This window comes from Cervus elaphus, chromosome 20 (assembly GCF_910594005.1).
Source record: "Cervus elaphus chromosome 20, mCerEla1.1, whole genome shotgun sequence".
In the NCBI taxonomy this organism is placed as follows: Eukaryota; Metazoa; Chordata; class Mammalia; order Artiodactyla; family Cervidae; genus Cervus; species Cervus elaphus.
The window spans coordinates 56,123,056-56,144,408 of record NC_057834.1 but is presented as its reverse complement, the minus strand read 5'-3'; the positions used below and the strand labels follow the sequence as shown (position 1 = coordinate 56,144,408).

Below are 21,353 nucleotides of genomic sequence, written 5' to 3'. Positions count from 1 at the left end.
ATCCCTTTACGGCAATCGCGAAAGTGTCGTGAACGTGCTGCCGCGGATCAGAGTCACCCAGTCGGCTGGAGTCGCAGGTCTTAATTCTAGCGGTGTGCTTCTGCGGGCCGTGGTAAGGCTGCGATGCTCGGTCCTGGGGAAACGGCCAGAGTGTAAAGAATGGGTCGGGGGCCACGATTCTCAAAAGGGGCAGAGAGAGGGCTGCAAGTTCTGGGGTGGGGCATTGGAATATATCTCTGTATGGACTCGCGCGAGGCGAACGCAGTTTCTTCCTCGCGCAGGGTAGCCTCGCGCGCGGACTTGTGGGGAGGGCGAGGGGCTACTGCTCCTCTGACCCCGGATGGAGAGATTGAGGTGGCGCATTGCCAGCCCGAGAGCTCGCGGTCTACTGTGCTGGGTGTCAGGCTGGAGAAAACCTCGGCGGCCCGGCCCGGGCTGGGCGGGCCGAGAGCTGGAGGCGCTGCCTGCGCGGAACCGACCTTGCCTATCAGGTCCACACCCTCCTGCTCAGGTGTTGCCAAGTCCACAAACCGTGTTGAATCCTGTGCCGAATTTGCCTTCCGTTTGGAATACGGTGCTGGTGATTCGTAGCTGGGGCCACACTTCTTGGTCAGCAACTTTTCTAGAAATCTCAGAGTATACTGACGGTCTCTAAGGTTGCCACCTAGGGTTTATTTCAGAAGTATTCTTGGAAGGACGGAAGGGTTTGCTAGTCTTTGCCGGTGTCCCTAGAACACTAGATGAATGGGATCTTTACATTTTGCTGTGTTTAACTTGTTTTTACTCCAGTTCGGTGATTGGCGTTTTTGTGTCATTTATGGCATTTTGCATCATTCGTATTAATATATATATGTGATTTTGCTTTAAGTCTCTTAGTTCATTGATGAATCCGTGTTAACGGTAATAGGCAAGTTCATAATTATCTTTAAACAAACGTTAGTGTCGTGTGTGTGAACAAGGAATAAAGATTCTATTTCTACTCTCGTACTACTAGGCATGTGTTCAGTGGAGGTGTTGAATTGAGAGCATTTAGAGCATAAGAACTTAAGAACCATTGGCTTTCATGTAAAATTCCAGATATTGAAGTTCTCAAGGCATTTTGCTGCATATTCGTTTTGTGCTGAGCAAAAACTATTTGGAAGCCCCTTGTGCAACTTGTCTTTACAACCCTTGCATTTTGGAAAAAAGCCAGATAAATCTGCCTCTTGTATTAACCTGTTCTGACAGAGGTACCTTCATTTGTTGTCCAGCTGTTAGATTATTATTGAATATTTACAACTATGGTTTCATAAATGCATTCTTCTTCCTCTCCCATACACAATCTCTCAAAATTTATATTATAAACACTATTATATGTTTGATATTTAAATATAAACTTGTTTTATAACCTCCGTTAGATATTACTGCATAGTCAGTGTGTCTTCTAGGCAGCAGTAGACTTGTTTAGGCTAAAAGTACTGGTGACATTCTTTTTGAGGGTCATGCTATGCTGTCTCTTTTAAGGGTATAGGAAAATAATCCACCAAATGTTAAGCTTTGGCTTTTTTTGCTTGTTTGTTTGTTTCTGGAAGAAGTTGTTTCCTTTTTTTTTTTTTTTAAGGAATGCAAGATTTCACTTCAGCAAAGCAGTAGATCTAAATTGTGTTACACAGTACTGTTTTAGCTTCCAAGTCTTCTGAAAAGGCTTTTGTTTTTGGTAACTTGTTCTGTGTATCACTTGTTAAATAATGCTGAATGTAATCCTGTGATCCTATTAGTTTTTTTAAGCTTGATTTTTTATAGTTCGCTGCTCTGCCTCCCAGATATTGTTCACCATTAGTATTTTCCTTTAGTTGTGCTATAGAAGTGGAAAGAGCTGTGTAGTCACCAATTCCTTTGAAAGGGTTGTAAACATACTGCTGAATCAGTGCAGCTCAAAACTTGGCACCCTTAGACACAGGGGGGATGGGAATATTGGAATTTCACACTATAGGTTGGATATTGTGTAAGCTTACCTTATGCTCTGCTGAGCGGTTGGAGATTCCTTTTTTAGTGTGATCCTTGTCAGATTTTCACCAGTGCTGAACACTGGAATATTGTAGACAGCATGTTATTATCTTTAGCGGCTACAAGCACAGATGTTTCGCATCACAGACTTAAGGTCTACAAATTGTGTATAATTTTAGTAAAGATACTCATTAAATGTCTATGATTTTATTTTTGTACCTTCATTGGACTTTTTACATAGATACATGTCTGTGCAAAGGAGAATTTTGTTAGACCATATGTGCCCCCTCCCTTGAACTCCCACGGCAGTTTGTTCCCAGTATGCCATAGCTTAGCTATTTACAAGGCTCCCCACCACCACTTTGAGCTTGAGGGCATGGATGGCATATTTCAGTCTTTCTGTTTCCTCAAAGATATAGAACAATCCGGAGCTATTAAATAACTAGATGAATCACATTTGTTCATTGTCCCACAAATAAGTACTGATCACCCACCTAGTGTTAGGTATGGTATAAGATTTTGGGAAAAGAATGTTAAGACATGCATGGCTCCTGCACTCCTGTGTCTTACATATCAGTGTGGGGAAAAGACCAAAAAAAAAACACCAACAATTAACAAAAAAACTTCAAAATGTGGTAAGTGCTATGGAAGAAGTATCACGTTCAAGCCAACTTATAGCAGAGGAGGGGAGTTTATTGATTATAAGTGGAGAGGTGACATAGGACAGTGATCAGTATTATTATAATCTGAATTCCAGGTAATGAGGATTTTAAAACATTTAAAATACTCACTTTTATTGTTATAATTTGTTAAAACACTTCCTTAGTTAATAAATTGGCTGTGCTGCAAAATTACAGATTTATTTATAGGTTAATTGATGGCTTTCTATAAGATCAGAATAAAATATTAGCTCCTTGCCACAATCTATAAACCTCTGCATTGTTGAACTTTTCATAGTCTCCTTTATCTCACTCTTTCATATGGTTTACTACTGTCCAGCCATAGTGATCCCAGAGATGTGAATAAGAAAGATAAGCTGGATTTTGCCTCAAGTCTGTTTTTCTTTCTTGGACTGTTCTTCCTCTTGCTCTTGGAATGGCTCTCTCCTTTTCCTCTGAAGTTACTATGTGAAGTGAAAGTGAAGTTGCTCAGTGGTGTCCTACTCTTTGCGACCCCATGGGCTGTAGCCTACCAGGCTCCTCAGTCCATGGGATTTTCCAGGCAAGAGTACTGGAGTGGGCTGCCATTTCCTTCTCCAGGGGATCTTCCTAACCCAGGGATCAAACCTGGGCCTCCTGCATTGCAGACAGACGCTTTACTGTCTGAGCCACCAGGTATAAATGCTTCTTTTTCATGGTCTTCAACCACCTTATCTACAGTGTTCCTCTTCAACTATATTCTGGCTCCACATCTTGTTTTCTTCACATTGTCCATCACAGTGTGTAAGTGTGTAATGTCATTTGCTTATCTACCTTCTTTTACTTACTTTTTCCATTGGACTTGGGAACTGGGATTATGTCTGTTTTGTTTACTGCACTCAGATATTGGCTGAATGCATTTGAAACTTGGAATTCATTTTCTCATAAAAACTTAACCACTGGTGTCTGGGTTTCTAAGCTAACCAGCACTAGTTTTAATTTCTTGCATTAATTTTTTAGTTCCTTGTAGTGTGGGTAGAAAATGACATTTTCTCCTCAACCTTTTGGTCATAGGCTTGACTCTAGATAAAAATATCAGGTAGCTAAAATAATTTTTGTAATGTTTGTACCTTCTTTCCATACTCCTATCTCAGATCCTTTCCCCTTTCTCTCCATGGAGTCTCCTCTTCTGTTGTAGTAACCTTCACTGTCTTGCTCCCTTGATATGCTTGCTTTTCACTTGCTGAAGTTCAGAAACTCCTCTTTTTTTCCTGAGGTGGTTTTCCTGGCAGTTGCCTCCTGGTCTCAGGTGTGACGGGAGGAAGGAAGAGTAGAGATGGATCTGTGGCAGTGTCAGCAACCTCTGTGGCTACCTGTGTGTGGAAAGCAAAGGGCAACATGTATCTGAATTTTTATTTGCAATCTTTTTGCTAGTAACCTTCCCAGAGATAGTGTTGCCAAATTGAAATGTCCTTTTTACATGTATGTATTATATAATAACTAGGTCTAGGAAGGTTGATCAAAATGTAGATTTTTCTTAAAAGAGAAATAGAAGGACAAAAATCTAGGTCAGAAGGGGAAAAGACTTAAAAGGAAAAGTATCCAGTTTATCATATAGTCCTGCCAAATGCTCAAACTTAAAACCATTAGGATCAGAAACTTGTAGCTGTTTAGTGCCAAAATCAGGCCAGCATCCTCAATATGTCACTTTTTTTTTTTTTTAACCATGGGAGAATGGGACACGACAAAAATAAAATATAAATTGAGTTGGCCAAACTTTTTATTCCCATTTAAGTGGAAATCTGTAAGAGCTGATTGATTATAGCTCACCAAATATGAAAATACATCATTCAGTTTGACTTCTGAAAATTTGGCTGCTTGGTAGTACAGTATTTTGGTGGTCATCAGTCTGTCATTTCATCATCTAAAATGATTTTGTAACCAGATGTTTGACATTATGTAAATATTACTTTAAACAGTTTAAATCAGTTTCTTTATGATACAATTGAATGTGTGAAAGAATTCTTTGAAATAGTAGGAAATTAGCTTTGGTTTGCCTTGGCTTGAAATCATTATTTTTATTTCAGAGCACTTGAGTTAGTTAAACTGGGCTACCAGTGATTCTTTCGTGATTTCTGAAAATGTAAGTCAGTTAGTAACTACAGTAACTATTCTTTAAACCGATTATTGAGATACAGGATTAACTGAGGTTTGGGATGCCACTTTAGATCATTAGTGACATTGGAATTTTGGGATTTATTTATGGGAATAGAGAGAAGTCGTGGGCATATTTTGATACTAGGTACATTGCTGAGTTGTCCTAGACCCTGTATCACATTCTGTATTCCCATGGTGGAGCATTTCTGGGAATTTCGTACTGTGTTCTGGATAGCTTTTTGCCAGATCAAAGTACATCTTTGTCGGTCAAATGTCACTACCCTTTTAGTTCTGTTAAGATTTTTTTTTCCTTTTTTAATCGTTTCATGGTTTTTCTTTCTGCTCACTAACCATGAGTTTCTTTTTCTCTTCATACTTAATACTTTTAAGAAATTTTCTGCTTTCCAGTCTTCAACTAGGCGTTAGCTTCCAAGTTAAAAAATTGAAATTTTGATATCTCACCTAAACTCCAGTCATTTGATTTTTGTCTAAAACATCTCTATATAAAAGTTGCATGTATGTCTTTCCTTTCATTGCGAGATCCCCTTTCATCTCATACCTCCCAAAAGCCAAAATAACTGATTTTCCTTCTAAACTCTCCTTTTTGACCACAGTACCAGTAGTCTCTGACTGATTTCTTTTTTCTTCTGGTTTTCTGTCCCTCATATCTAATTCCTAAGTATTTCCTCTTGATTCCTCCTCCTAAGTAGAAATTACTTACAGATTTGACTGTCTTCATATTTCCATTTTTACCACCCTACTGTAGGCCCTCACCACTTCAAACCTTTAGTGTCACCATACTAATTTTTATATGTTATCAGCTTGTCATTGTTTTCTTACATTGGTTAATAACTTACGGTAAGTGTATTATTTCTGATCCTTTCTAAGTCAGGTAGAAGTACCTCATGGGTTTAAATTTAAGGTTTATAGAAAACCTTATGAGGGCCAGGGAGGCCTGGCCTGCTGTAGTACTTGGGGTTGCGAAGAGTCAGAGATGACTGTGTGACTGAACAACAACATAAACAGTCACCACTTAATGCACTTATAATTGTTTTTTTACTACCTCAGTTTATCAGTTCACTCTAACACATAAATACAGTCCTCTTAAAGTTAATTTTTTTCATTGTTGTTTATTCCCTCATGAAATATTATCTATATCCCTTTCCTCTAAAAAGTTCTATCTTTTATTTAAACAGAAACCCTGTTTATATGAACCTCACTTAACAGCTGTGTGAACTTGGACAAGTTAATTAGCCTCTCTGTGCCTTAGTTTAATTTTCTGCAAAAACTGGAGTAATTAATAGTATTTAGCATCTATGGTGGTTGTGAAGAGTAAATGAGTTAATATATAAAACTTGCTTAAAATGTTTAGTACATAGTAAGTGCTCAATAAGTATTAGCTATTCACATTAAATAAAAATCTAGTTTAAGACCCATTCTATGTAGGTCATTTCTCCACTATTAAGACTGGTTTACTAGTTGTCTTTGGGTGTGCTTTGGACCTCAGTTTCCTCATATGTGAAATGATCAGATCATTATTAGGTTTTTTTCCAATTTATACTATGATAGCAGTGTGAAATTGAAAAAAAAAATCATGAGCTTTGAAGTCAGGTAAGCTATAAGGTAACAGGAAGCACATTATTAAAATTCTTAATATTTTTCACATAAAGATGAGGTTATATGACTTCTTTTGGCTTTACACCAGTAAGAATTAGAACTAAAAGCAGATCCCTGTTTTTCTGATCCTTGTTCAATATGTATTGTTTTATTGCCAGTTTGATTTTTTTTAATTTACTGACATTGATATAAATAGTGGCTGACAAATATATCTTTTTTCCTATCCCCAGGGAAAGACCATCCACCAAAAACTATAAAACAAAATAAAGTATTCTCCTCAAATAAAAGAAAGCCAAGATCCATGAGTGGGCATCGGTCAACAAGGAAACGATGTGGAGATTCTCACCCGGAGTCCCCTTTGGGCTTCGGGCATATGACTACTCCCGGGTGTGTATTAAATAAGTTGTTCCAGTTACCTACACCACCATTGTCAAGACATCAACTTAAGCGGCTAGAAGAACACAGGTATCAGAGTGCCGGACGGTCCTTGCTTGAGCCTTTGATGCAGGGGTACTGGGAATGGCTCGTTGGACGAGTTCCCTCCTGGATCGCTCCAAATCTCATCACGATCATTGGATTGTCAATAAACATCTGTACAACTGTTTTATTAGTCTTCTACTGCCCTACAGCTACAGAGCAGGTAAGAGGAATTTCTTTTATAACAGATATAAACATTTATTGCATGCTGGAAACACTATAATTGGGATTTTTAGGTCATTTTAGCTAAAGGTAAGATAATGTGACAGCTATTTGTCAGCTGTTTTAAAATATCCTGTCATATATTACTATAAATAGCTCTCATAACTGCAACCTACTTTACATACACTATGCTTATGAGAAACCAGAAGCAAAGTGTGGACTCTGATGCCATTAGATAAATTAATGTTAGTTGAGATTAACATGTAAAGTAGTCCTTTAAAATCAGTAAATCTCAATGCTTTACAAAAAGAATTTTATCCCCCTTTATTATGGCTAATGAAGTCTTCAGTTGAGTCAGTCACTCAGTTGTGTCGGACTTTCTGCGACCCCATGAATCGCAGCACGCCAGGCCTCCCTGTCTATCACCAACTCCCAGAGTCTACTCAAACCCATGTCCATCGAGTCAGTGATGCCATCCAGCCATCTCATCCTCTGTCATCCCCTTCTCCTCATGCCCCCAATCCTTCCCAGCATCAGGGTCTTTTCCAGTGAGTCAACTCTTCGCATGAGGTGGACAAAGTATTGGAGTTTCAGCTTCAGCATCAGTCCTTCCAGTGAACACCCAGGACTGATCTCCTTTAGGATGGACTGGTTGGATGTTCTTGCCATCCAAGGGACTCTCAAGAGTCTTCTCCAACACCACACTTCAAAAGCATCAATTCTTCAGTGCTCAGCTTTCTTCACCGTCCAACTCTCGCATCCGTACATGACTACTGGAAAAACCATAGCCTTGACTAGACGGACTTTTGTTGGCAAAGTAATGTCTCTGCTTTTAAATAAAGTCTTAGCAAGGTTTAAAATGATCAGAGAGCAAAGTCTCTGGTAGGAAGATGGCACAGCTATAAATTAGTCATATCAAAAGTATTGTGTTGATTTCCAGTGAGAGTTGTTGAATATCCCTTTTCTCTTCCTGTAAACATATGTGGCTGATAACCCCAGGTGTATCTCTATTGTTCTGTTATTTTAACACAGCAAGAGAAAATAGAAGAAAGAAACGGTATAATGTATTTCCTGCTCTGTATCCTGCTGTGGCTGTTGTTAAAAAAAGGAAACATGGTATTGCTGGACATTCTCAAAGATAAATGTCTCTGCTGCTCTTTCACTTTTACCTTCTTTCTGCTCACTACTTAAAACCAAAACTGAAACTCAGTGGGTAAATTGGAGTTTATTTGGCTTCACAATGTCCTTGTCAAAAAGTTAACCAAGGTAGTTAGGTAGATGAAAGAGAATCAAAACATTTACTGTGCCAGAATGATCAATACAGATAAGCCAAGAAGATAGGAGGTGATCCTCAAGTAAAGCTGTTGAAAGTGACTGTGTGAATCATAGTGGCTACAACGCTCATTGTCTTGTTTTAAACTTGAAGTAATTTTTTCAATGTAGTCTTTTTCAGATGATTTGTTTTTTGAGGTAAAATTATCACCATTTAATCCATTATCCTTTTCTGTATTCATTAATTCATTTGTTTCCACATATAGCTTGTAACGTAAATAGTTATTGAGGGTCACTGCTGCTGCTGCTGCTACTGCTACGTCGCTTCAGTCGTGTCCGACTCTGTGCGACCCCATAGACGGCAGCCCACCAGGCTCCCCCGTCCCTGGGAGTCTCCAGGCAAGAATACTGGAGTGGGTTGCCGTTTCCTTCTCCAGTGTGTGAAAACGAAAAGTGAAAGTGAAGTCGCTCAGTCATGTCCGACTCCTAGCGACCCCATGGACCGCAGCCCACCAGGCTCCTCCATCCATGGGATTTTCCAGGCAAGAGTACTGGAGTGGGGTGCCATTGCCTTCTCTGTATTGAGGGTCACAGTTACATATAAAACATTTCTTTGTCTTTTTCCAGATGCTTATTTTCCCCTCACCCTTGATTACCTTTAATTCCTCTTTTACTATATAGATACAACTCATACAGATTATATGGATATATTTCTGGTTTCCCGTCATTTTCTTAACTATCTTTCTTTACGTCGATCTGGAAACAAAAAATAAACACCAGTGCAGTTGTTTAAATATGTATTGGGATTCTTTATCACATTTCCTTGGAGTTGTTTTTCCTGTGGATCACTTGAGGCTTTGACATCTCCTTCCAGAGGAGTCTGGTCCAGATCTCACACATCCTTAGAGATACAACAGGGAATTGGGTTGGTTCCAGTTGAAACCTTCTAAGTCCTAAACTAGTTCCAGGAGAAAGATCAGGGAATGAGAGCAAGTTCAAGATTAGCTTGGCCACGAATAGTCATTTTTTGAACACCTAGACTGTACCAGGCACCACGTTCCCTGTAATCCTTTTCCTCAGCCTCTTTTCTTAAGTGATTTGGAATTATTAGAGTAACCCTAGCATTAGTTAAATCTTTGGGAAACTTCCAGAATAGGAACTACGCTAATTTCAGAATGCTGCTGGGAGAAATTAAGGTAGATTATGACATAATAGTTTCCTGACTTACACATTCAGTGTATCAGACTCTTAACCCAGGTGAGACCATACCTGCTCCTGAATGAGAAGGCTTTCTTCTTAAAATACCTCTGCGAATTGTGAAATAATGAAAACAAAGAAGAAATAGATAAATATTAAAGTGTTCTATGTATTCACAAGAAAAAAGAAAAGTCCAAAGATAAGAAGGCTTTGCTTCTCTCTCTTATATATGTAATTACCATCTTGCTCTTTTCTGGGTGGTGGTTATTTAGTCACTAAGTTGTATCTGATTCTGTTCCAGGGTAACACATTTCCCCTTAAAATCCTAAACCGCCCCCCTCCCCAAGAAGTTCCTTGTTTTTTTTTGTTTTGTTTTGTTTTTAATTTTTATTTATTTATTTATTTTTTTTTTGTCATACATTGATATGAATCAGCCATAGATTTACACGTATTCCCCATCCCGATCCCCCCTCCCTGCTTGTTTTTATAGTTCTGTAAAGCAGTAGTGTTCAATAGAATTTTCTGTGATGATGATAGTGTTCTGTATCTGTGTGATCTGATATGGAGGCCATAGATACTTATGGCTATTGAACATTTGAAATGTACCTAGCAACTGAGGAACTTAAGTTTTGGTTTATTTTAATGAATTTAAACTAAAATAGTCACAGATGGCTGGCTAATGGCTATTGTATAAGACAGTGCAGCTCTAGAGAATTCCTGGCTTCCTCTAGGAGTAAGACGCAGTAAACCCAAGTCTAGAAGGGAAGGTTCTTAGTCACATAAGAGTAATCGCTTAGTGGACTTTGCTGGTGGCGCAGTGGATAAGAATCCGCCTGCCCATGCAGGGGACGTGGATTTGATCCCTGGTCCGGGAAGATTCCGCATGCCTGGGAGCGACTAGGCCCGTGCGCCACAGCTGCTGAGCCCACTCTCGAGAGCCCGTGGGCTGCACGCGCTGGGCCTGCGTGCAGCAGCTCCTGAAGCGTGCACGCCGGAGCCGGTAAGCCCCGGCTCCTCCATGCACGTGCCGCAGCTGCTGAAGCCTGTGTGCCTGCTGCCTGTGCTCTGAAATAGAAGACTGCAGTGAGGAGCCCGTGCAACACGGCTGCTCTCCACAACCAGAGCAAGCTGTGTACAGCAGTGAAGGCCCAGCAAAACCAAAAATTAGTAATAAAAATTTTAAAAAACAAATACGTTAAAAAAAAAGATTAACCACTTAGTCCAGTGTGCTGCCATGTAAACTTGGTTACAAAATCACAGGTATTCTTTTCCAGGTTTGTAACTCGAGCTTGGGAGAGGTGTATACGATGATCTTTTTAGCAGCCTCAGCGTTTTTAAAATTATGAGACTCCAAAAAAAAAACCATTTAAGAGAAGATCTTTACCTTTAATAACTGAGTCTAAATAGGTCTCTGGGCTTCCCAGGTAGCTCAGTGGTAAAGAATCTGCCTGTCAATGCAGGAGATATGGGTTTGAAGTTTGTGTTAGGAAGATCCCCTGAAGAAGGAATTGGCAACCCAGTCCAGTATTCTTACCTGGAAATTCCCATGGACAGAGGAGCCTGGTAAGCTATAGTCCATTGGGTTGCAAGAGTTGGACATGACTGAGCACACACACACACACAAATAGATCTCTCTCAGGGAGATACCTCTTTGTAGTGCAGAATATACTGAATATTTTTTGCGGCTCTAAATAGTTTTAATTTGCAGCTCTGAACATTTAGTGCAGTTAACTTGAAAACCAATATCTGAGAAAATATCTTGTGGTTATAAAATTGTTTTCATGGCCTAGGCATAGGAAAATTGGAAAAGATGATGCAAAAAACTCTTACTTTCTTACAGAGAACAGACTAAATAGAAGCTCTCTTTTTTTAATGCGTCACATTTAAATTCAGTATTAGTGGTTTAATTTCTGTCTGACAAAAGAAAAATTATTAATTGAAAATGTGACCATAATAAGTATTTGAAAAGTAATGTAAGCACTCTGTCTAGTAAGTAGATCATTATTTCCCTAGTGTTGCTTCATGAAACAGTGAAAAAAATAAGTCACACACTCAAATACATTTGGGAAATGGCAGCATGTTGTATCCTCCTTGAACATGCACAATACGCGTTAGCAATCTTAAGAGCTGGAAGCAGTCCTGCAGTAGAAAAATTGGTTTAACGTTGTTTAATCCAGTGTTTTCCAACTGAGTTTAACATAGAAATTTTCTTTTTGTGTAATACTTATAAACATCTTCAAAAACACAACTTAGGATAAACCTTACTAGCTATTCATTAATTGATTCTTAGAGTCTAAATGTTAGGAGGAATCTTATACAAGTTACCTAATCTAATCTCGCATGGCATTTCTGTATTACCCCTGTGAAGTAGTTTACCCAGCATCTGCTTGAGTATCCCTGCAAAACAGGGAATTTAATTCTCATAATTCTGATTGTTTTGAAAAGTTTTTCATTATGTAGCACCTGGATCTTCTCTCCCATAGCTTCCAACTTCTCTGGAGAATGAAGAATATCTGCAAGTAAAAATATATTAGCCAAACATAATATTAATATGTCTTGTTACTCTTGTTTTTTAAATTTTATTTCACAGGCACCTCTGTGGGCGTATATTGCTTGTGCATGCGGCCTTTTCATTTACCAGTCTTTGGATGCTATTGATGGGAAACAGGCAAGAAGAACTAATAGTAGTTCTCCTTTGGGAGAACTTTTTGATCATGGGTGTGATTCACTATCGACAGGTATTATTGATTTTTTAATGTTAATGATTAACAGTGTTAAAAGGAATATGAAAACAATGATAAGATAAATAAGAGGCTTGTGATATTATAGTAGTTATCAGAAGAAGTGATTTTATATTAAGTTTTAATATTGTCAAAAATATAAAATTGGTTAATACTTGTTCATTATTTGATGATATCAGGAAATTTAGGAATTAATTTCTACCTAAGTTATTTTTAACCCTAAATATTATTGTTTTGGCACCTGTTGTTTTTAAATTCTTAGGGCATAATTGTTATCATGAAAAAAATCTCATAATTTATAGATGAGAGTTCAGTAATGGGAGACTAAGAAATTCATAGTCTTTGTATTTTTGTTTTTGCCTTTTTAAAGTTTTTATTAAGATATAATTCACTTACTATAAAATTCATCCTTTTAAAGTATACAATTTAGTGACTTTTAGTGTAGTCACAAAATTATGCAACCGAAAAGTCGCTTAATCGTGTCTGACTCTTTGCAACCCCATGGACTATACAGTCCATGGAATTCTCCAGGTCACAGTACTGGAGTGGGTAGCTGTTCCCTTCTCCAGGGGCTCTTCCCAACCCAGGGGTCGAACCCAGGTCTCCCACATTGCAGGCAGATTCTTTACCAGCTGAGCCACCAGAGAAGCCCTCTAATTCCAAAACATTTTGTCAGATGTCAGTTTTTTCCTTTCCACTCCGAAAGGGAATCATTTGCTAGTGGTGACTCTGCATTCCCTACTTCCCCCAGGCCCTGGTAACCACTAACTTACTGTCTCTATGAATTTGCCTGTTCTAGGCATCTCATATGAACACTTAGTAAATTCAGCCATTATTTCAACTCTAAAGATATTTCTGAATTCTGATTCTACTCCAGGTTGTATTAGCTATTAATTTTGTACTGGTAGATAAATGTTGATCAGTTTTATAAGATAGTCTTTTTATTTAAATGGATATTATACAGACATTTAAAATTTCATTATAGACTTGGACTGTAGCTGTGATAGTGGGCTTCGATGAAAAGACTAGGAAAAAATACATTAAAAGGTGCTAGCAAAAGATGATTACTCTAATTAGATTATATGTGGTATATCTTTATTTGTACCATTTAAAGAATAATAATTTAGTACTTCTTTAGAGGGAAAAAAGAGATTTAGAAATGAAATGACAGTTTCTAACTAGTCTTCCTTTTAAGAACTCTGCTCCCCCTGACTCCCCACCTTGCCACATATTCCTCCCAACACACTTATTTTTTTTAGTTCTTCAGTTGGTTTCTTGTCATTTGGCACAGCGTTTAAAATATTTTTAAAGAGGCAAACAAAAACCCTTGATGGTTTTACTTTGTGAGCTCAGATTCACAAATGTAAGTGTATGTTAAAATCATTGTTTGGTTGTATCCTGATAGCAGCTTGCTTAGCAAAGGGGAAGGAACAGATAATTTCATGTAACTCTTAAGACTCAAGAAAAAGCGTCCACTGAAGATGCTAGTTGGGCATCTTGAAAAACTATTATAATTTAATTTGGTAACAGCAGAATGATAGGTGTTCTGTTTTTTTTCCTAAGTGATAGTCATTTTTGCATTGTAGTTTGAGTTCGAAACTTTTATAGGCAGTCCTTTTTTTGTTTTTAATGTATATTACCCATAGTGAAATCTGCTAAATAAAAAAAGATTGCTATCTGAAGCCAGTAGATTATCTAGCCAGTGAATTATCTAGGCCTTTGTTTTTCTTTCTTTTTGACTTTCTGCCTTGTAGTTTTTCACTGCTCACTAGTACTCTATCATTGAGTTGAGGGAATACAGACATACCTCAGATGTATTGCGGATTCAGTTTCAGACCACTGCAATAAAGTGAATATTGCAATAAAGCGAAACAAGTTTTTTTGATTTCCTAGTGTATGTAAAAGTTATTTTTGCACTGCGCTTTAGTCTGTTAACTGTGCAATAGCATTATGTCTGAAAAATGTATACTATTTAATTAAAAAATACTTTATTGATAAAAATGCTACCATCTGAGCCTTCAGCAAGTTGTAATCTTTTTTTGCAGTGGTAACATCAAAGGTTACTGATCAGAAATCATGACAAATGTAATAATGGAAAATAATTGGAAGTATTTTAACAATTACTAAAATGTGACACAGAGATACTAAGTGAGCTAAAACTGTTGAAAAGAAAGTGGCACTTATAGACATGCAATGCAAGGCTGCCACAAACCTTTAATTGGGAAAAAAATGCAATATCTGGAAGCACAGTATCTGTTACGTGAAATAAAGCGAGATACACATGTACTGCAAAAAAACGCCGAAGTATTTTAGTTGCTTTCAAGAAGTTTGTTTTCACCTAGTGGTATAGTGAAAGAACAGATTGAAGTTACAGGGTAAATGTTAATATAAAAGATTGTAGCCTGTTGTCCTATTTGCGTAGATGACTGAAAAAAGATTAAACATTCATAGCATGTTTTCTTTTTGCCTCATCTAAAATCATTACCAGCTTAGTTAATGTTTGTTAATCAGATTGTTTAGTTTTCATTGTAATCTTTCTTTTTCAGTTTTTGTGGTTCTTGGAACTTGTATTACAGTGCAGCTGGGGACAAACCCCGATTGGATGTTTTTTTGTTGTTTTGCTGGGACATTCATGTTCTATTGTGCACACTGGCAAACATACGTTTCTGGAACATTGCGATTTGGAATGTAAGTAACACTTAATGGTGTGTGTTTTTTCTCTCTCAGATACAAAGAATGTTGCTTATAGATATTTAAGTGTTAGAAATTGATCAAATCACTACTTTAGTAAATAAAAGAAACTGTCACCATTTTATCATGTGTCCTTCTGTCACACTGTTTAACAGGAAATATTAGAAACTCCCAACCAGTATTTTTAAAGTAATATAAAAAATAGTAGCCGCTTCACTCATATCCCACTGTATTTCCCTCAAATTCATTTTTCTTTTTCCCCACTGTTAATTCATCTTAATACTGCATTTTATTTTGACCTATGAACTTGTATTTTCAGGAAAGAAAAGATAGTTTATGAAAGCTAAGAGCAACTCTTTAAATATCATAGCTGAATTAGATTTTACTCTCTTCACATTGTTTTTATTTATGAATCTATAAATATCTAAGCTCTTGATACATTAATGGATATGAGCACACCATATAGATTATTACTGCCAACAAAATGCTTAAGAATTTAAAAAATGAAATAGGAACTTTGTTTGAACTCCAAAATGAATAGTTCCTCCTTAATGATTAGCACTTTTCTGTAAATATTTTGTGTGTGTGTGTATAAATATTAATGAGTAAGCCAGTCTTGAAAAGGTTAAGGATGGAATTCACCAATTGGTGTTTAATTAAGTATCACAAATCTGATTTACACTACTCTAGTTAATCTTTTATTTTTTTTCCTGGTGTAGGTTAGATGAAAAAAAAAATGAGAAAAGACTCTGAAAACTTCATGGAATATCATAATAAAAATCTCTGATGTGAAGTGATAGGAGACCATCTTAACCAAGTCTTTCATTAAGACAAATCATTAATGGATTTTAAAATTTTAGGTCACTGATAAACTTAGTTTTCTAGTCCTTGAAAAAGCCAGAAGGCATAGAAATTTAGCTGTCCCCTACAAGTTCTCTTCAGGTGATTTTTGCTAACCTTATTTAAATAGGATTTAAGGTGTTCTTATGACAGTAAATGAATAATTAATAATAATATGAATGTTAACTAAAAGACATGTCTTGGAATGACTTAAAAATAGAGGGATTTAGAGAATGTGTTTAAGGCACAGCTTAAGTGATAATAGTGGCCATGAGTTTCTAATTGAAAACTACGTTCTGTGCATTCATCAGCAGTTTATAAAATGATCTATGCTCAGAAAATATAGAAGATATCAGATACTTATTAAAAAAAGCAGTAATCAAAAATATTGTGTACAGATTTTTTTTCAGTATTTTCATAGTTTCATTGTAATCTCAGTAATGTTTTCATAGTCTTTATCTACATTAGGTAAAAACCACAAAATATAAAGGACTTCTAAGATCACTTAATTTTCCCTAATTCAGTTTTAATTGTTAGTAATGTTATTGTTTTCAAAAATAGCGGAATTTGTAGTACTTGGATTTCACATAGTTTATGTTTCATTGGTTATTATGTTAGGGTTAACTTTCAAACCCTTATTTTGAAAGCTTATTTATCATTTAGCCCTAATTTATTTTCTTTCCCATTCAAATAAAGCAGCACCAGTCTTATGGTGTGGGAAGTGAAGAAAGGAAAGAAAATGAACCATGGAGCAGGGGAAGAGTTAAATAGACGGTATTTTTAGGAGTGATTTGCTATGACTGCTTTCTTTTTGCCAGTCTTGAAATTTCCCATGTGGTATATTCCTTTGATGAAATACGTACTTGGAGAATTGCAAGCTATATTGTTAAATCATAAGATGCTTGTAGGGGTGTGGTAGGAGATAAGGCTGGAGAAGATCCAGAAAATCACGGGCCTTCTGTGTTCTGCCAAGAACTGAGGGTTTTTCATCCTCAATCAACAGAGAACCTTTGCAGGAAATGAGAAAAAGATCAGTCTGGCAGCAGTTTGGAGGGTGAATTGGAGTGGGCTGTGACAGAAGTTAGATCCTTTAGGAGGTATTAACATACTTAAATATGAGGAATGGTGAAATCTGAACTAGCACAGTCACAGTGCTATTGTAGAGAAAGGGGGAACTTCTCTGACCGTCCAGTGGTTGGTGCTTCGCCTTGCAGTGCAGGGAATGTGGGTTCAACCCCTGGTCAGGGAGCTAACATACCACGTGCCTTGTGTCCAAAGGACCGAAACACGAAACAGAAGCGGTATCATAACAAATTCAATAGAGACTTTAAAAATGATCCACATCAAAAAATCTTAAAAAAAAAAAAAAAAAAAGACAAGAAAGGGATATGTTGGAGAGAAACTTAACAGGTAGAAACTATAGGCCATAGTCTGTATTTGGATATGGAGAATGAATGAGAGAGCAGATATTGGAATGAGTCCCATTTCCCCTTCTAGGGTGGCTGAATGAAAGATGGGAAAAGGAACCTATTTGAAGGAATAGTTTTCTCTAGAACATGTATGTGAGGGAGAGGAACCTATTTGAAAAAATAGTTTTCTCTAGAACATGTATGTGAGGGATTTTAGAAATCCAAACAGATTGAGGATAGCAGAAAATGTAGAGAGCAAGCCTAGAAAGAAGCCTGTGAAAATTATTGAACAGCCATAGTAGGAGGAGGCATACCAGAATGAAAAGCCAGAAGAGGGATGAATTTCAAAGGAGAACAATGCTAGATGCTGCCAAGACTCAAAATGAGGCCATACTGTAGGGAATAGAAGTGAATGCAATTATGAGCTATATCTTTGCTCTGATCACTGAAATCTGATTTGCTAAAAGCTGCCTTGCACAGAGAGTATCAACACCTTTCACATCTAGACAGACTTCTGCCGTGACAGTGCTTCTGGACTAAGCAAGTAGAGATCTGATGGAGATAAGTACTGTTAATTGGGACCCTTCTTGACCCAGTTTATACCTTTGGAACTTTTCCTAGCCCTGGATATGAAAAACTGAGGGAGGGATATGGTCTTAGATGTTAGAACTTCATAGAAGCATAGGTTAGGGGGAAAAGAAAAATTATGAATTGAAGCTCATGGGTAAACATTTGTAAAATAGTCTTTTAATTGTTCATGGATTATATTAAATGAGAGAATTCCTATTTCTTAAAGCCTAAGCCCTCTATATCTAGATACTTTTAAATATATAACTTGTATGTATAGAGTCATTTTTATAAATTAAATGCTTAGAAATCCTAAACAATCTTTAATAAAACTATATTTATGTAAAATGAAGGCCTTAAAAATTCTTACACATTGTAAAAGGTAAAACCCTTAAATTACTATTTCAGGGAAAAAAATACTCAAGTTATCTTTTCAGAAGAGAATAAAAGAAAGAAATTGTAATAGATTGAACTCAGGCCAGTGACTTTCCTCAGGAGTTATCGCCATATTATCTGCGTATCAGCTTGGGCAAGGCCCATGACTTTCATGGGCCTCATTTCCCAACTTGTAAGAGTTTTGATATCTAAGATTCCTTCTGTGAGTCTATTACTTTTACAGATATTATTTCAGTTTATGGCATTTTTCAGTTCATACATCTAGGGTTTCACATTTACATTAACCAAAAACCTGGCCACCAACATTTATTCCTGTGTAAATAAATAACTTATGACGTTTTCCTTTTCTGTAGTTAATTGAAAAAAGTTAATAGGCTATGTATTTACTGATAGTTTGACAAATCAAGTTCATCTTCTTATCCAAATAACCTCTAAAGAATAAGTACTCAGAGACCTCCTACCTCCAAGTAATTAAAAATTGCTGTCTCTTAATACATAATCTACAACATATATTTTATATATATAATGTTATATCTTATATAACTGAATCACTTTGTTATAGAGTAGAAACTAACAAAACATTGTAAATCAACTATATACTTCAATAAAAAATAAAACAAGGAGGAAATTTCCAAATGCCTGTATAGGATCTACCTGTCTTTAAATGTTTAAGATTTATCACATGAATTATTTAGTATCAAAGATTTTCCTTTTAATTTGTAGTTCCTGTTTTTTTTCCCCCTCAGTAATAATTAATCCAGTTGGACTTGCCCATTTAAATTTTATCGAATTATTATAGGTAATATACTAAAATAGCTATTTATATTAATGTAAAACCTAGACTGTAGTTTGGACTCTCAAATCATTAGGTAAAATCATAGACTTCTTTCTCATTCTCATTCCTCAGTTCTTAATTTTTGTTGTGTAGTTTTTATTTGAAGTCTCTTTTTCTGTCACCATGTGTTCCAAAACTTCTTTAGTGATTATATTGGATGTTTTAATGACTTTTATGACTAATAAAGTAATCCTATACAGTAGAGAGATATAATGATTATGAGGAATTAAGGGAAGAGAGAGGAAGAAGAAGAAGATTCTAGACTAGAGATTATCAGGGAAGCAGGATAGAGAAATGGCCAATTTGATTTTTGCTCTGACCATATCAAAAGAAGTCACACGTTCACTCTCCTACTTGCCCTTTCTACATCCATATGATAATTTTACTGAGCTTGCAAAGGCAGGAGCAGGATGAGGTATGGAGAAGTAAAGGGGTGTCAGATGATTAGTGGTTTTTCAGACACATAGATGACTGTCCACTGGGGCTCCTGGGAAGTATTTTTATCCACTGGGAAGCCTGGGTAGATTCTGGCACTGACGGGACCTACGTCACAGACAGTGATTGTTTTGGCAGCAGTATTCAGCATTCCTAGGTAATTGAGCATTGACTCTGTGTTTTTATTTCCATTGTTTCCATCTGCCTGTTTGTAGGCCATTTGTTCAGTGTATTAGTTTTGATTTTTAAACTTCTATACTATTTTGATTTGGGTAAGAATACCTGTATGCATAAGGATGATAATAGTGCTGTATAAATTGTATCATTGAATCTTTAGATGTCGGAGAATGCTACATTTTAAATCTGTTTTTGCTCCCTTGTTTTCGTAGGGCTCTTTAGCAAAAGTTCTGAGTAAAGTTATTTTGAAATGTTTGTTTCCTTATGCATAGATTCGATGTTACAGAGTCCCAGATCATAATTATAATATGCCAGCTTCTCACAGGAACCCTGGGACCTTGGTTCTGGAACTTCACGGTAACTGCTAGAATATTCATGCTGTCCAATGAACAATGGCGTGAACTCAATAAAGACGGCACCTTTGTCATGCACAGAGTAATTAAAAAACAAAAATTCAAAAGTCTTCCTGGTGGTATTTCACAGACAAACAGGTCGTTAGAAAACAAATAATTTTAATGTATAATAGGGCAATAAAAATCCACCCTATTAAACAAAATTTTTTGAAATTAATATTTCTGGTGATTTGATACTAAAAACAGTTCTCTCCCATTTACCTGATGTACCTTATATTATTTTTGATCTATGTAATATTTTTGAAACAAACACCTTTCCACCATTTAACGGAACTTTTTGGTATTTATATTTTGAAAAAAATAAGCCAAGCAGAGTTTTCCTTAGATAATTTGAGAAGCTTCTTTATAATTATATAGGAAAGATTGTTTATTCTCTTAATATTCTTTAAGATACCTGGTGCTAGTTCTTCTGCTTCTATTAAATGATCTTGGTTTAAAAAAAATAATGCTAGAAGCTATTGTCACTTCTATTTGTTTTGCTTACTGTTTTCCTCTCTTAGTTGTGCTTTAAAAACTAAGTATTCTTAGCTTTTCATGTTACTATCAGTCGTTCTTTGAATACCTTCTTTGTTCTATTTTGTTTTGGTAAATATTATTTCCTTAATGCTAACAGAGTAAGTAATATCTTTTTCCCCCTTCATATTAGAATTATAATTTTGGCCTTATGACTTTTAAAAGTTCAAAAAAACTTATTAGGAAATGGTTTCCCAGTGAAATTTTTCAGAATTCTTTACACTTTAGTCTGAAAGGTTTTATTTACAAGAAAAACAGTTTTTCAAAAAAATTTTTACAGTTTAGTATTGGGAAAAAAATAGTATTGGGGAACTGTTCATATTATAGATCATTCTAGCAACACAAGGCTAGAAGGCTGCATTAGGTTTTGTGCATTGAGTCCCCATATCCAAAAATGTTTCAGTAATATGATAGAAATAGTGAGTCTCTTGATAGCAGAGTGCTTTCTGAAAAGTATCTTGCAGCATTGAAAAGCCATTTATTCAGTGGTGGTAGTGGTGGCTGTGGGGACAAATTAATAGTGAGGGATATCCTACACCATTTTTTCAAATTAACGTGAAATATGGAATATATTAAGAAGTACTATAGACATGTTTTACAAGTGAAACTGAAGCCATTTTCAGTTGAATTATAATGTATTGGCATAGTTTTTTGTGAGATTCCCTCCCAGAGTAGAATAATGTGCATAGTTCAGGATGTGTCATTCTTTAGCACTCCTTCAACTTTAACCTGTTTCTAGTACTTTCTCCAAAGACCTGAAGCTTTATGCTCACTGCAGTTGTCTAGATTTATAATTTTTGATAGCTCATTTATTAACGTTAAACTCACCA

The 21,353-nt window shown here is 36.4% G+C and overlaps 1 protein-coding gene across 2 annotated transcripts in view; it reads left to right on the top strand.

Moving 5' to 3' along the window:
* Positions 1-10: 10 nt before the first annotated feature.
* The window catches only part of CEPT1 (choline/ethanolamine phosphotransferase 1), a 37,509-nt gene continuing 16,166 nt past the window's right edge, over positions 11-21,353 (top strand). The window contains exons 1-5 of one of the 2 annotated variants that reach the window (XM_043875779.1): positions 11-112; positions 6,629-7,038; positions 12,097-12,244; positions 14,794-14,935; positions 19,870-19,954. In XM_043875779.1, coding sequence (XP_043731714.1) covers positions 6,700-7,038; positions 12,097-12,244; positions 14,794-14,935; positions 19,870-19,954 — 714 coding nt within the window. In that variant the 5' untranslated portion in view covers positions 11-112; positions 6,629-6,699. The remainder of the gene's footprint in view (positions 113-6,628; positions 7,039-12,096; positions 12,245-14,793; positions 14,936-19,869; positions 19,955-21,353) is intronic. The other variant, XM_043875778.1, reaches the window with a different exon arrangement.